Source organism: Vespula vulgaris, chromosome 5, assembly GCF_905475345.1.
Source record: "Vespula vulgaris chromosome 5, iyVesVulg1.1, whole genome shotgun sequence".
NCBI classification, from domain to species: domain Eukaryota; kingdom Metazoa; phylum Arthropoda; class Insecta; order Hymenoptera; family Vespidae; genus Vespula; species Vespula vulgaris.
The window spans coordinates 519,312-533,160 of NC_066590.1; the positions used below are offsets into that span (position 1 = coordinate 519,312).

The window sequence follows — 13,849 nt, forward strand, 5'->3', positions numbered from 1 at the left end:
TATGTCCTCCCGTTTTTCTCTGTCTTCTTTTATTCTTCCCGTTTTTTTTTCTTTTTTTTTAGAATTCCGGCCACAGAAGGGGTAAGAACGGAAATTGCAGAAATGGAAACAGTTCTGTGATCGTAAGAAGATCGGCCTTCATCGCCCAGACGTTAAAAGAAGCTAAGAAGCAAGCAACCGAGAGACACTTATTCTCCCGATGAAAAAAGAAAAAAGAAAAAAAAAGAACAAAAATATTCCGTCGAATCCACGAGCATCGAATTGGCTTCCTTGCCCTTTTGGAATCACGGACGACGAGTTCTTTCGTCTCTCCTAAAGGATATTTTATCGACGACGCGATACGACGCTACGAACGAACGATTTCAAGCATCCCGATCCTTCTCTAAAAGAAGGAGCCTGAATTTTACAACGTTTTTTGCTTAATCAACGAGAGAAAGACGACTATGAAAAAGAGAATGACAATGACGATGATCTTTGGCAACGTTCGACGACTAATCGACTCGTCTGTTAAGAACGATCGACGTTAATTAAGAACGATGACGGAGGTCCATCTTTAACCTCTCATTCTTTCTCACTTTCTCTGCCTCTCTTTTTCTCTCTCTCTTTTTCTCTCTCTGCATCATATATATTATATATAATATCTAATATTTTTCCTTACTATTAAGTCTCCTTCCGTATCCTTTTTCTCTATCTCTTCCTCTCTTTCTCTCTCTCTCTCTCTCTCTCTCTCTCTCTCTCTCTGTCTCTCCCACACGGAGAAGGAATTTCCACGAAAAAATGAAGAGGTTGAAAAAAAGAGGAAAAGCAGCGAGAGTAAATTGCGAGATCCACGAGTAAAATATGTGAAAGAAAAATGGGAAAGAAACAATATATATATATATATATATATATATATATATATATATATATATGTATAAAAGTACACACATTCTGTAACGTAGCGTTAAACGTACGCGACTTTTTCCTCGGTCCTTTCTAAATTCAATTTGTGCCTACAAATCGTACGAACGGTAGCCCTTTGCACAACGGGTTTTGATTACGAGCGAATGAGAGGAGAAAGAAAAGACGAACAAACGAAAGAGATAGGAAAAGAAAAGAAAAAAAAAGAAAAAGAAAATGCGTACTACGAGAAAAAGAGAAAAAGAAAAAATAGATACAAAAGAAAAAGCATATTGTAAAAGCGCAACGAAATTATTCTTCGATTTTCAATGTCCTTTCGTGTGGTGGGCAAAGCATTAAGAGAGAGCTATTACCACGAGGATGATACCGAGCTATTTAATGTTGTGTAGGGAACTAAAATTAATTAATATTATTATTAGGGCAAAACACAATCGGGCACCAACAATGCAATAGTTAGTTATCGAGTTCTTCTCATTTTTAAGAAGGACTGTTTTAAACTTTGTATAAACTCGTGACCGACCACCACCGCACACATGACACGTAAATACATAAAAGAAAAAGAAAATAAAACGTACATACATACATACATACATACGACATACAACATACATACATACATATATATATATACATACACACAATTCACGTACAAAGAAAAATACGACGAGGTTGTATGAACGTGACCCAATGAACAAAAAAAGGAATAGCTAATCCCAGAGAAGAAGCAAATCTGTGTCTATCCTACGAGATTTAGATCGGATATCTGCGAGTAAAATAATAATAAAAAAAAAGAAAAGAAAAAAAAAAGAAAAAAAGATGAAAAAGAAAAAAAAACATGTTTGTCGGTTAACGTTACATTGTACGCGCATCGATATAATTATTATACATATAAGAATATACATATATGTGCGTATTCACGCTACATAGGTTATTTCCACGTAAAAGAGAAAAAAGAGCAACAAATTAAAGACGTACCGTGGACAACAATGAGATATTCTAAAAAAACCTTACTTTGAGGACGTAATGCTCGACGAAAAAAATAATATGCTACACACACACACAATGCACACGCACATATATATGTGTAACGACGAACGATATGTAAAGTCGAAAACAAAAAACATGTAATGTATAATATAAAAGAAATAGTAAAGAAGAGAGGTTTCTACCTTATCGTGGAGCGTCAGGCGTCGTTTGACGAATATTTGAAAATTGTCCAGAAAGACTAAAAAAAAGAAAAAATAAAAAAAGAAAAATAACAAGATGGCAGAGTTTTCGTACGACAACGTAGACGTGTAAAAGGAATTAAGAGATAGAAGAGAATAGAGATCGTTCGACGAATAATAACCCCGACGAGAGGAAATATTTTCTAACGCGTAATTTTGTGCCTGAGATACCAATTTCGAGATATAATTTGTAAAAGATCGTCATATTTTTTAGACCATATCAAAGAGCCATAAGTAGAATTCGCTTCGACGTCCTGACGCTCCGAACATTTTTGCAAACGATGACTATATACATATACAAGACGTACGCGTACGTAATTAATGATCGTAAATAAAAAAAAAAAAAAAAAGTGGGATTTACGTGTATGCTGTCAAAATAAAACGTCCCGTGAGATGAAAGCTGCCGCGTCGATATAAAACGAGGAATAAAAATGAAAGTTCGAATGGATGATTCGAGTTGGGGGGAAGGGAGAAAAAACAAAACAAAAAGAAAAGAAAAATTCACGAAACGGGCAACACCGTTTGAAATAAAAAGGAGATGGGAACGGCGACGGCTTAATCAACGGGACGTTTCGTTAGGGAAAAAATAAAGTGCGATCGTCGCGTTCCACACGACGCAACGGAGACTTGAATATTTCCAAGGCGCTTTCACTAGGTTTTTCTACTTTCCAAGCGTTGCATAATTGCCGGCAAAGAGACGCCTCTCGCGTTCGACGTCGCTGATCCTCGGATCGAATGCGCCCCGCGAACCCAAAGCGGAAGCGGAAACGAATGGGAAACGTTAACAATAATTTTCTACGATTTTCCTTCTCGAAAGAAACGAGAAAGAAAGCAGCGGCGACGTCGACCGTCGAAGCTAAGCTCTCCGGATTTTTAGATTAGGTATATATACGATACGAATAAATATGATTGAAAGAGAGAAAAAATAAAAAGGAAGGAATAAAATATAGCGAATTAAACTAAAATAAATTAAAAGTGCGCGCGGATGGGAGGTTGGCGCCTAAGACCTATCCCAGATAACAATCTTAGAACACGTTGTTACTGTTATTGTTAAAGATAAAAGGAAGTGTTACGTTGTTAAGCGAGGAAACTCGATCGCGCGATAAATTATCTCGTCGTCGCGGAGTACGAAATAAGCCGTCTCTAAAGTCTAAACTATAAAGCTACGCTAATTACCCCGTAAGTTTAAGAAAAATATAATAGGAAGGAAACTACACGCTGAGAGCCGGAAACGTTGACATAAAAATAATCACGGACACACTCATACATATATACGCATAGACGAAAACGCGCCCGCGCACTTTTTACCCCGAAACACCATCGTTTCTTTGTACTTCTCCTCTTAATCCTTCTTCCTCTCGCTCGCGAGGATCGATCGATCGATCGATTTTAGGACGAACTCTCTTAGACACTGCCTAATTTTTTCTGCCAAGAGAAAACGACACCCACGCACGTGCACACACACACACACACACACACACGCACGCACGCATACGTGCAACACACAATCGAGTCACTTTCTACCCATCGATCGATGGATCGATCTATCCACCCAAATCGAATCGTTCTGCTTATCCATACTGATCTAATTTTTCTTCGCTTACCTTTTAATGTACATGTATTTTCTCTCGTCCATCGTAGAACACACGCACTCACCTGATAAGCGATATCGATCCTAAAAATTGGAAGGGCAAGATAGGTGCGCGCACTTGTCAAAACAGCGATCGTTCGTTAAAAACTTGTTAAAATACCTGGCCTTGATCGCATCTCGCTTACGCGTACGTAATCGTATCTACGTCGTAAACGATAGGAATCCTCGAGGAATCTGTCAATCTCTATCTCTCTCCCTCTCTTTTTTCTTTCTTTCTTTCTTTCTTTCTTCCTTCCTTCCTCTGCAGAAAAAGATTTTCCGATTGATCCTCTTCTTATTCCAGTTACGGCCAAAAGACGACTCTTCCAATCGTGACACCTATCCAACGTTCCATGAAATATTACAATGTGATCGATGGAAATTTTATTGAGAATTCGAAGAAGAAGAAAGAAGTCATATCAACGCGATCGTTCATTCGTCCAGTGAAATTGTTCTCAGATTGATTTATTACCGCTCGACGTTGTCCTTTGTATTTTACGCGTGAAAAATAAAAAAAATAAAACATGGCGCGAGAATCGATACGATACAACGAAGAAACCGGAACGGGTCGCTCTCCCTCTCTCTCTCTCTCTTTCTCTCCGTCTCTTTCTGTGTCTCTATTTTTCTCGCGACTACGAAGATACATCATTTTTCCAATAAAAGAGTCGTGGCTTTCTATTCGTCTTTCCTCTGTCCCACTAGAGCGTGTCTTTGTCCTTGTTTGATCTTACTCTATTCGACATTTCTTATATGTTATATGTAAATCCATATGTGTCAATATTATAAATATGATATATATATATATACATATACATACATTACATATACATTCTACAAATGGGTAAAAAATAAAGATTACAGAGTACCGCAACTCGCGTCACCTTAAACGAGGAATCGTCGTGTAGTAAACTCGAGACTTTGTGCCAACTAAACGTTGCTGTGACATTCGCGATTTAGAGAGATATCGTATGAATATGTGTAACAAAAAATCTATATCTCGTATGTGTGTGTGTGTGTGCGCGTGTGTGTGCCGCGCGTATGTGTGTCTATGTGTACGTGTGCGTATGTGTGCGAATGTGTGTCTAACTTGTACATAAATGAACGAGAAAGGAGAAATTACGAAGAAGACAAAAAGAAAAAAAAAGAGGGGAAAGAAAAGAAAAACGTAAAAAATATAAAACACGGGAGCTATCTTCCGACCGATAACTTTTCGTCCTCGTCGTCTGCTTCTTCTTTTTATCGAGCCGATGATGACATAGAAAGACTAAAAGAATGAGAGAAACCCTAGGAATGTATTAGAATAGCGCGACTGCTAAAAAAAGAAAAAAGAAAAAAGAAAAAAGAAAAAGGAAAAGTCAGGGAACATCGTCGACTATCCCCAATGGATGTTTTCCCACCCACCTTTTCCTCCATTCCCGATTCAAAAGAAAAAAAAAAAGGATCGCCGAGAAAAGTAAGCTTAAAGACCGTCGTTTGTTAAGAAACAATAAAAGGATCGTTGATATCAAATGATAGGTGTAAGGTATCGTTAATTATCGTGGATCGCTTTTCGAATCGACTTGGAAGAGAAAGAAAAAGAAAAAGAAAAAGGAAAAGAAGAAGACGAAGAGGACGAAGACGAAAACGAAGAGGGAAAGAAAAAGAAGAGAGGACGTAAATTGGACTACGAAAGAAAGATAGTGACTCGTACGAAAATATATTATTTCTACATACGTACTCCGTTGATCGATGCACTTTCGCGGAATGTGCGAACGATAAAGGCTTAATAAGGAACATACATGGCACGTAATTATATGTTGTTTCAAATAAAACATTGTTGTTTTGTATACCTACAGCGTCGTCTCCTTTTTTTCCGACTATAATCGAAAGGAACGCGAATCTATTAATTTTCGCGCGACTAATCGATCGATTCTACAACGATTTTTCTGAGAAACGGCCTTATCAACGGTCGCACGACCTTATCGATTTTCGTTTGTAACGAATTTCCAGCTTCCCTTATCGACGAACAAAGCTAGCTGCTGGTGTTACCTTATCAACGCAATATCCCAGATGTCTCTTACATTCTTAATAGCGGACTAATGGACCTGTATATCGTACCGGCACTAATTCAAATTTCCAATTGCAATAGCAATTACGCTGGGATGGTTAATAATGGAAGACGTTTCGACCGTGTCGCGTTATTACGTTCGATGTGCTGTCTATCAAAGGCCCCACTCTCTCTCTCTCTCCCTCTCTACTTCTTACGAAGATGTTTTTTCAAACGATAGAACGATAAAAAACAAAGCTTTGCATTTCCTCTCTCGATTTTTCTTCCAACGTAATAAAAAGTTACGATATCGGTGTTGGAACGTTGAAGAAAGAAAATAGAGATAAAGAGTTAGAGAGAGATAGAGACAAAGAACTTTTCGTTTGTCTTAAACGTCGCGGAAACGTCGTATAATCTGTGCGAGAAGAGAGTGATCGACGGGTCGTTTGTTCGACTATCTCAAGCGGAACGAAAGGATTAATCTAGGTTAAACAGACGCGTCCGTACGATCCTGTTAAATCTTTTTAAGTGCACATCAGGAGAAAATGTCTAGGGAGACTTGAATTTTCTTTCCTTCGCGTCGCGGTATTCAACGTGGAACCTCGTAGTAATTTGATGAGAGAGAGAGAGAGAGAGAGAGGGAAAAAGTCGGCAGACGACACATGCGAAAGATTTCGTGCCTCTCGAATTGCAGTAGAATCGCGCGAGTATAAAGAAGAGTAAACTCCACGTTCCGGCTTCTCTCTGTTTTTGATATACTTTACGAGTCCTATGAAAGTGCACCTGTATCTTTAATAACCTCGCGTTTATTGCGTAATAAAGAAAATTTACCGAATCGCCGTAGCGAAGGCGACGAAAAATTATTGTTATTATTATTATCGAGAGAATCATTAAGAGGACTTTTGGAAAAATCTGGCAACGTTTGCAAAACAGACGAACGGAGAACGGAACTCTCGTTAATATCGAACTCTTTTTTCCTTTTCTTTTTCTCTCTCCCTCTCTTCGGTTCGCTGCCTCTCCCTAGTGCATTGTCTCGTGGAAGAGCGAAAAATCGACAGAACCACTAATTGGTTCTGTCAATCCGGTCGTCGAGAGGGGAAGTAACAAACGCGACGGAGGGACAGAAGACTTTCCTCGCGTCGACGTAACATCCAAACTCGTTTTCGTGTTTCCATTTTTACCGCGCGCCAAATTTCGTTACGTTTCTTCCTCCCGCTGTTCTTTTTCTCCAACTTTTCCGACGTTTCGGCTTTCTTACCCAAGCCAAAGTACGAGAGAGATGCTAGAGAGAGAGAGAGAGAGAGAGAGAGAGAGAACGAGATGGAGGACGAGACGAGCAAAAAACGAAGAGAATCGGCCAACTTCTCCAATTAGATACGATCGCGTTCCGTTCATTTTTTTGAGCATCGATGGATAACATCGCGCAATGATTAAAAAAGTAGAAGAGAATGCTCGAAAATTTTCGAAATCGAGTTAAAAAGAATAGAGATAAATAAATAATAAAATAAAGAAAAAAAAAAAGAAAAGGAAAAAGAGAACTGTTATTCTTTCAGTCGGAGCTTATAGAGCGATCCTTTAATTTACAACTCGTGCTTCTATGAAAATACAACGAGCATGCATTTGCAGGAGCTCGCCTTGTATTTTATTCGCCAACTCGTTCGGCTTCCCACGCTCTCTTTCTCTTTCCATCTCGTTCGTTAGTACGCTCTGAAAATATAGAATAACGTTACTCGCGTAATATTTTTTCCAACTCGTTCGTGGACCGCGAGAGCCGGCTAAAATTCGGGCTTTCAAAGCGGCCATTATTGTTTTGTCATTACATCTGGATTTTATTTGCTACATCGAACGAACTCGTCTATATATACCACACACGTATGTATCCGTCTATGCGCCATGCATACGTACATACATACGTGTTACAACTTGGATAAGGTGAAAGGCAAAAGCAACGCTTTTTCAACCAAGTATCTCTATCCATTCGTACGTTTCTATTTAATATGTACATATAACGCTTCCTAGCGCGTTCTCTTCCTGAAAGAACAACCATCTATCCTTTCAAACATCTCTCGTTAATTAACTAATTCGGTAATTAATTAAAAACAATAGGAAAAAGCGGTATGCAGGATATCTAAAAGTCGTGTAATAATATAATATCGTGTAGACGTGTATCGCTTTATGTCCAGGAAACTATGTTCCCTGGCTTAAATTAATCTCTTTAATTATAACTCTATAATTCGTTAAAACATCAAACGACGAGCGGGCACGATCGCGCGCACGTAGGCGCGCGCGTACCACCAGTTTCTTCTTCCTCTCTCTCTTAATTCAACAGAGGACGCGTGGTAATGTCCCTTTGCTGTCCCTTCAAACGAGAAGTAGAGTCAATAAAATAACGTTACGTGTCGTTTTAACATTAAAAGAAAAAAAAAAAAAGAAAGAAAAAAAGAAGAAAAAGAAGAAAGGAAAAGAAGCAGGAAGAAAAAAGAAGAGAAAAAACAACGAGTTGCACGCACATAGATCACACGCGCATAGATCGGTGCACACACAGAAATACACGGTAAAAACTTTCCTGCGTGACGTCGACGATAAAATACTCCTTTCTTTCTTTTTTTTTTTTGTTTTTTCGGTCAATTCGGAAACTCTTTTCTTCTCCGTACGTTCTCTTCGATTCCAGTAGCCAACAACTCCGATCCATCCCCTTATCCTCCTCCTCCTGCTCCTTCCACCCGAATGCGGCGCGTAAGCGTAAACGAACCAAAGTGATCGATGAAGGGTTACATTCGTGGGAAAACCTTTGGCACTGGGTTGGCTCGAACGAGGTTTGAAAATTGCCTGACGGACTTCTTGCTCTTTCTCTTTGGACGTCTGTCGTACTCGTCCTTCTTACCCTTTAGATGTGTCTATGTGTGTGCGCGCATATATATGTATCCGTGTATAGGGACGAGGGTGTAAGTATCGCTCGTGTTACGACGACCCTCTCCCTTTCTCTCCCTCCCCCTCTCCCCCCCCCCCGTCACTGTACTTCACAGACGAAGAAAGTTTCGAAGCTGCAAGGGCTGTCGTTCCATTTTAACCCTTTACCGTCCCTATTCCACAATTCCAAACAGTGTTCCTCCTCGCCGTTTTCGTATCTGTAAAGAAAGGAAAAAAGAATCAAGAGAGAAATGAGAGAGAGAGAGAGAGAGAGAGCAAATATTCCTCTCGTGGTTTCGCCGAGGAAAAATATTCTTTCAGCGACTTTTAAAACGAGCAGTAAATGAGAGATGTCACAGACCGGAAATTGTTGGGTTCGCCGACGTTCCAGTTTTCGAACGTGATTGGCCGGCCATTGGCCATCCAAAAGAAAGTCCCCTCTTCCGCCTGATCCGTACCAGACGTCCAGAAATGTTCGTGTCCGAGTCCGAAATCTTTGATGTGTTTTTCCAGTCTATCGTTTTCCTCTTGGGAGGCTATGCTAGCCAGGTGCATACCGTGATAACGACAGTACTGCGACGCTCTGTACCAGTTGGCCTGCGAAACACACGAGCAAACGAATCGTCAAGAGACGTCAATCAACAACGTGCACCTTCTACGACCCAAGAAAACTACCCGATTAGCAATTTTTCTTATTAGCTAACAAAACGATAGACTTTTACGAGTCTCGCGTAAGTAAGTACTCGGATCTAATAAGTACCGTTGCGTAGATAACGTGCAAAGATACGTAACTACAAAAGCTACGCGTATACACAGTGCGTGCGTCTACACAGAAACCTAGAGTTAAGTAGAATAGAGAGCGTAAGACGCGCGCTCGTTCGCCCGTAACGGGACGACTCTCTTCCATTCGCTTTTAAGAACGGTCGTAACGATGGAAAAACGTCTCCGCGGAATCACGCGAACGTTTCTAAAGTTTTCTATTTTTTTTTCTTCTTCCTCTTCTTCTTCTTCTTTTCCTCCTCGATCGGTTGCCATATTACGAGGACGCGCCCGATTATCGAGCACTCGAGTCTATCGGGCTGCCTCTCGAGAGAAACCTATGCAAGAGTACGTACTTGTTACGAAAGGGTAAGGATATTTCTCGAGTCATTCCTTCGAATTATGATTACCCGCTGACATGGTAGACGTTATATAAAATCGATTGTACCTATGAACGTAGAAAACGTCGAGCGAGGTTCCTACGACGAGAAAGAAGGAAAGCGTTTTATGAACGTATTCCAACATTCGAATAGAATATTCCTTGTATAAAAGGAATTTCTATCGTAAAAACGTACGATCGCTTAATCGTAAGAAGACCTTTTAATTAATCGAACGCCGCCTTAACGCTTCGTCCTCGTCGAGAACAAGATGACGAACGATCAAAGTTCTTCTTTCCTCGGTTCCGCCATAAACGACCTCTTGCTTCTTCGTAAATGGTAAATCGAACGATCTTCCGGCACAACTTTCATCATTTCCGCTCGTCTCCGTCGAAATTGGTGCGGCAAGCCGCGAACCGGACGCGCCAACACCTTGCAACACGACGTTCCTTTTAATAAGGTCATGCCATGACTCACTATCGTTTCGAGAGAAAAGATGGTACGACTCTCTTTATCTCTCCTTCGTATATCAAACGAAACTAGAAGAAGACACTTGTTTTTCTCCCTTTGCGAGAGTCTCTTGAAAAGAGAGTTTTCCGATGCAACGAGAAAAATCGATAAAATACCATAGGTGGCGGTTGTATATTACTCGATGCACCGTGAAGCGTCACTCGACGTGGTTAGAGGTACGGAAATAATCGAATAAAGTTCAGAGAGGTACGCGAGAGCGTACTCGTCTCGTCTATGTAGAGGACGATGACATCGACGAGGACGACAGGTAAATCGAAGTAACCTGTCGTCGCTTCTACTTTGTAACACGTGTAATCCGTACCTTGAAGAAGATACCCAGGTAGTAACGTTTCTCGCCAAGCTTCAGCAACGGCATCGTCCATCTGGAGGCGCTCAAGCTGTTGCTTTGTTCGTCGACGCAATTTGGACAGTCGTCTGAATCAGAAAAAGAAAAGAAGAAGAATGAAAATGATGCTCGCTTGCAAGACGATTTACGCAATCATATCGATGACGATGACGACGACGACGACGACGATGGGAGAAAGTGAAATCAAGACAAAGTTTTTTTCCTTTCCCTTGATTCTCTCTTTCTTTTTCGCCAGGGACTCCTCATTCGCGCTTTAATCGCTTTCACCGTGAATGCAGCGGCCCGAGAAATGCGATTGGCGAAGCACCGAAAAGTTTTTGCGCCCTGTTACGCCGTCCTTTTTGTCCGATAAAAAATATATATATATGTGTGTGTGTGTAAAATCGAAGACGACGGAACGTCCGTGCCCTTTAGGCGCGGTGCGAGCGAATAAACGAAAATCGTTTGATCCATATTTGCTGCCATTATTTTCACGTGAATTTTACTTCAAAGAGACGAACACGCGTTTGCGAGTGCAGGTAATACCAGCTTTACGAATTTCCATTTTACGTATTTCCAGCTTGAAGAATTTCTTTATTTTTTCCCACGACATAACATCAAACGATTTTAGCCATTATTTAACTTTATTAACGTTTATTATTGTCAGAAATCAAGTACAGGCATTTATTATATTATTTCCACAGATAAATACGAGTTCTCTCGTATTTATCGTACGAAAAAGAGATCGAAATGAATTAATTTATAAAGATGGAAACTACCTGTAGGTAGATATATTTATATTTTAAATACCGTATCATTATTACTTTCGTTTGTACATAATTGAGGCGCATGCAAACTCACATGGAGTATCAATTACGCTCTATGCTATGCGTACAATCTACGCTGTCGATCTGTAATTAATTTACGACGGAACGTAGTTTAAAGAGGACGATTAAATTTCAATTTAATTTAACGGCGATTATTTCTACGCGTATAGGTACTTGTATAAGTACTTTTGAAATTTACATTAACAATGTACGGCGTTCTTTCATTAACGATAAGGATCGTTCATTAATGATAAAAACTTTCTTTCATTTTGCATATTTCATTAGTTATAAAACATAAGCGAGCAAGGAACAAGATTCGACGAATCAGCACGTGGAAAAACGGATGGACGGACGAACAGAGATAGAGACAGAGACAGAGAGAGAGAGAGAGAAGTAATGGAAAAGAGGGCTGCACTCCCTCTCGTTCTCCATCTCTCTCTCTCTCTCTCTGTCTCTCCCTTTCTTCAAAGGGTAGAAATTCGCTTTGGTCGAGCTCGGAGTCGTATTCGAATGATCGACATGCCTGGAATTGCAATTGCGTAATAAAAAGGCGAGTCACGGAAGGCTGCTCGAAGCTAAAGAATCGGAGGATGACGTGTAGCCCTATATCTGCGTATCTCCCCATCTCTCTTTCTCTCTCTCTCCTTTTTTCTTATTAATTGTATGCCATTGCTTGCGTCAGAATTGAGTCATTTCGAAATACACCCGTAACGAGAGATTTCGAGGTCGATCGACTAATAAATTTTTTTTGTGCGATCGTCTCGCGATGAAAAGGAATTGGAAAAAAAAATTAATCGAAAGGAACTCGGGTGTTTTCCTTTTCTTTCTATTTCTCTCTATCTCTCACTCTCTTTCTGGTAGACGGAAAATTCCCTTCGATAAAGTTTCCCCGTGATTCGAATCCTCGAAGAAGAAAGATTAAACGAAGAGAAGAGCTAGAGAATGCTCGCAATTTTCTACCTTAAAAGGGTTCTTCCCGTGCCGTTTGAGAAACACGTCGAACGAATTTGTGTTCGTTCGACCGCGGCCAACGACCGAGACACGAGAAGATCGTCTCGATGCGATCAAATCGAGCGCGTTAACGCGTGCCATCGAAAAACTAATGTAAGATAAAAAGTATTTGATGTTTTCGAAGCGATGCTCGGAGATGAGATAAAAAGGAGGAGGAGAAAAAAAATGAATGAAAGAGAGAAAAGAAGTCTTCTTCGTTCGACGGTCGCGAGCTAATTAGGGCAGCGTACTGCATATTTTAATAATCGCTTCGTTAATCTCCGTAGTTCTTCGGCCGATGTCGTATACGTACTATCTACCTTCGTCAGTGATAACGGCTCGCTCGCTGCATTAATATTCAACGGAATCTTATAATAGACATCTCGAGTTCTTACTTCCTGTTCTACTTCTTTTTCGTCATCGCAATCACCTACTCTCTCGGTGGTCTCTTCTCGTCGACGATGTCCTTTGTGGTCAAGGAAAAGTACACTTTGGGATAGATCGACGTCGAGATCGGGACAGAGAGAGAGAGAGAGAGAGAGGGGGGGGAGAGAGCAAAGGTAAGAAGGTTAGAAGAAAGGAGAACGGAAGAGGGACGGATCGATTAAGACGATGCTCTCAGTCTCTCTCCGTTCGAGCAACGAAGCGTATTTGGTCTTCGATATAATCTTGGCGAGCAGAAAGCGATAGGGTTTAATTTAACGAACTCGACGAGGTTGAGAAGGAGAGAACGAGGTATATGGACGCACACACACACACACACACACACCCTTATTTCAACCGCACCTTTTCACCCTCTCTTGCTCCGTCCGTCTCGGTCTTTCGTCTTGGCGAAACTTGATTGGTACGCTCCCGGTCATCGGTAATTAAATTCCTGCGCGTGTGCGCGAAGATGAAAAGAACGCGCAACGCGCCCGGAGGACCGAACAGACGGACGACGTCGTACTTTCGAGTACTCGTTTAGAGTCGAAGTCCGTTTAGGTACGGCTAAATTGTAATTAAATTCTCTCGTAATTACTCGTCCTCGTCGCGGTTAAACGTGGACATGGAGTTTCCTTTTTCTCTCTTTCTCCCTTTGTCTCCTTCTCTCTCTCTCTATATATATATATATCTTTTGCACTGAATAAGCGAGAAAAGGACAAAGACAGAAAGGAGTTTCTAAACATTCCAGCAAAGCTCGTTCGCGGACGTAGATCCATGTACCTACTTATGCTCTCATGTCAGAAAATTTCACCTTGACGGAGAAGAAAATGAAGGCACGCGTCGCTCGCTCCGAGCGTGTATCCTCTTGCGCGTATTAAAAGGTTTCGCGCGAGTGATCGCTACTACACCGCGCTACGTCGCTTAT

General features: G+C 40.7%; 2 protein-coding genes across 17 annotated transcripts in view; one reads left to right on the plus strand and one right to left on the minus strand.

Annotated features, from left to right (window-relative positions):
* The window catches only part of LOC127063881 (glutamate receptor ionotropic, NMDA 2B), a 64,272-nt gene extending 59,063 nt beyond the window's left edge, over positions 1–5,209 (plus strand). For all 9 annotated transcript variants that reach the window (XM_050994151.1, XM_050994153.1, XM_050994152.1 and 6 more), the window contains one exon: positions 63–5,209. In XM_050994151.1, the coding sequence (XP_050850108.1) occupies positions 63–120 (58 nt within the window). In that variant the 3' untranslated portion in view covers positions 121–5,209. The remainder of the gene's footprint in view (positions 1–62) is intronic.
* LOC127063894 (C-type lectin 37Db-like) overlaps positions 4,979–13,849 on the minus strand; it is a 70,540-nt gene continuing 61,669 nt past the window's right edge. For all 8 annotated transcript variants that reach the window (XM_050994185.1, XM_050994187.1, XM_050994188.1 and 5 more), the window contains 3 exons: positions 10,661–10,773; positions 9,054–9,289; positions 4,979–8,910 (listed from right to left, as the gene is read on the minus strand). In XM_050994185.1, coding sequence (XP_050850142.1) covers positions 8,793–8,910; positions 9,054–9,289; positions 10,661–10,773 — 467 coding nt within the window. In that variant the 3' untranslated portion in view covers positions 4,979–8,792. The remainder of the gene's footprint in view (positions 8,911–9,053; positions 9,290–10,660; positions 10,774–13,849) is intronic.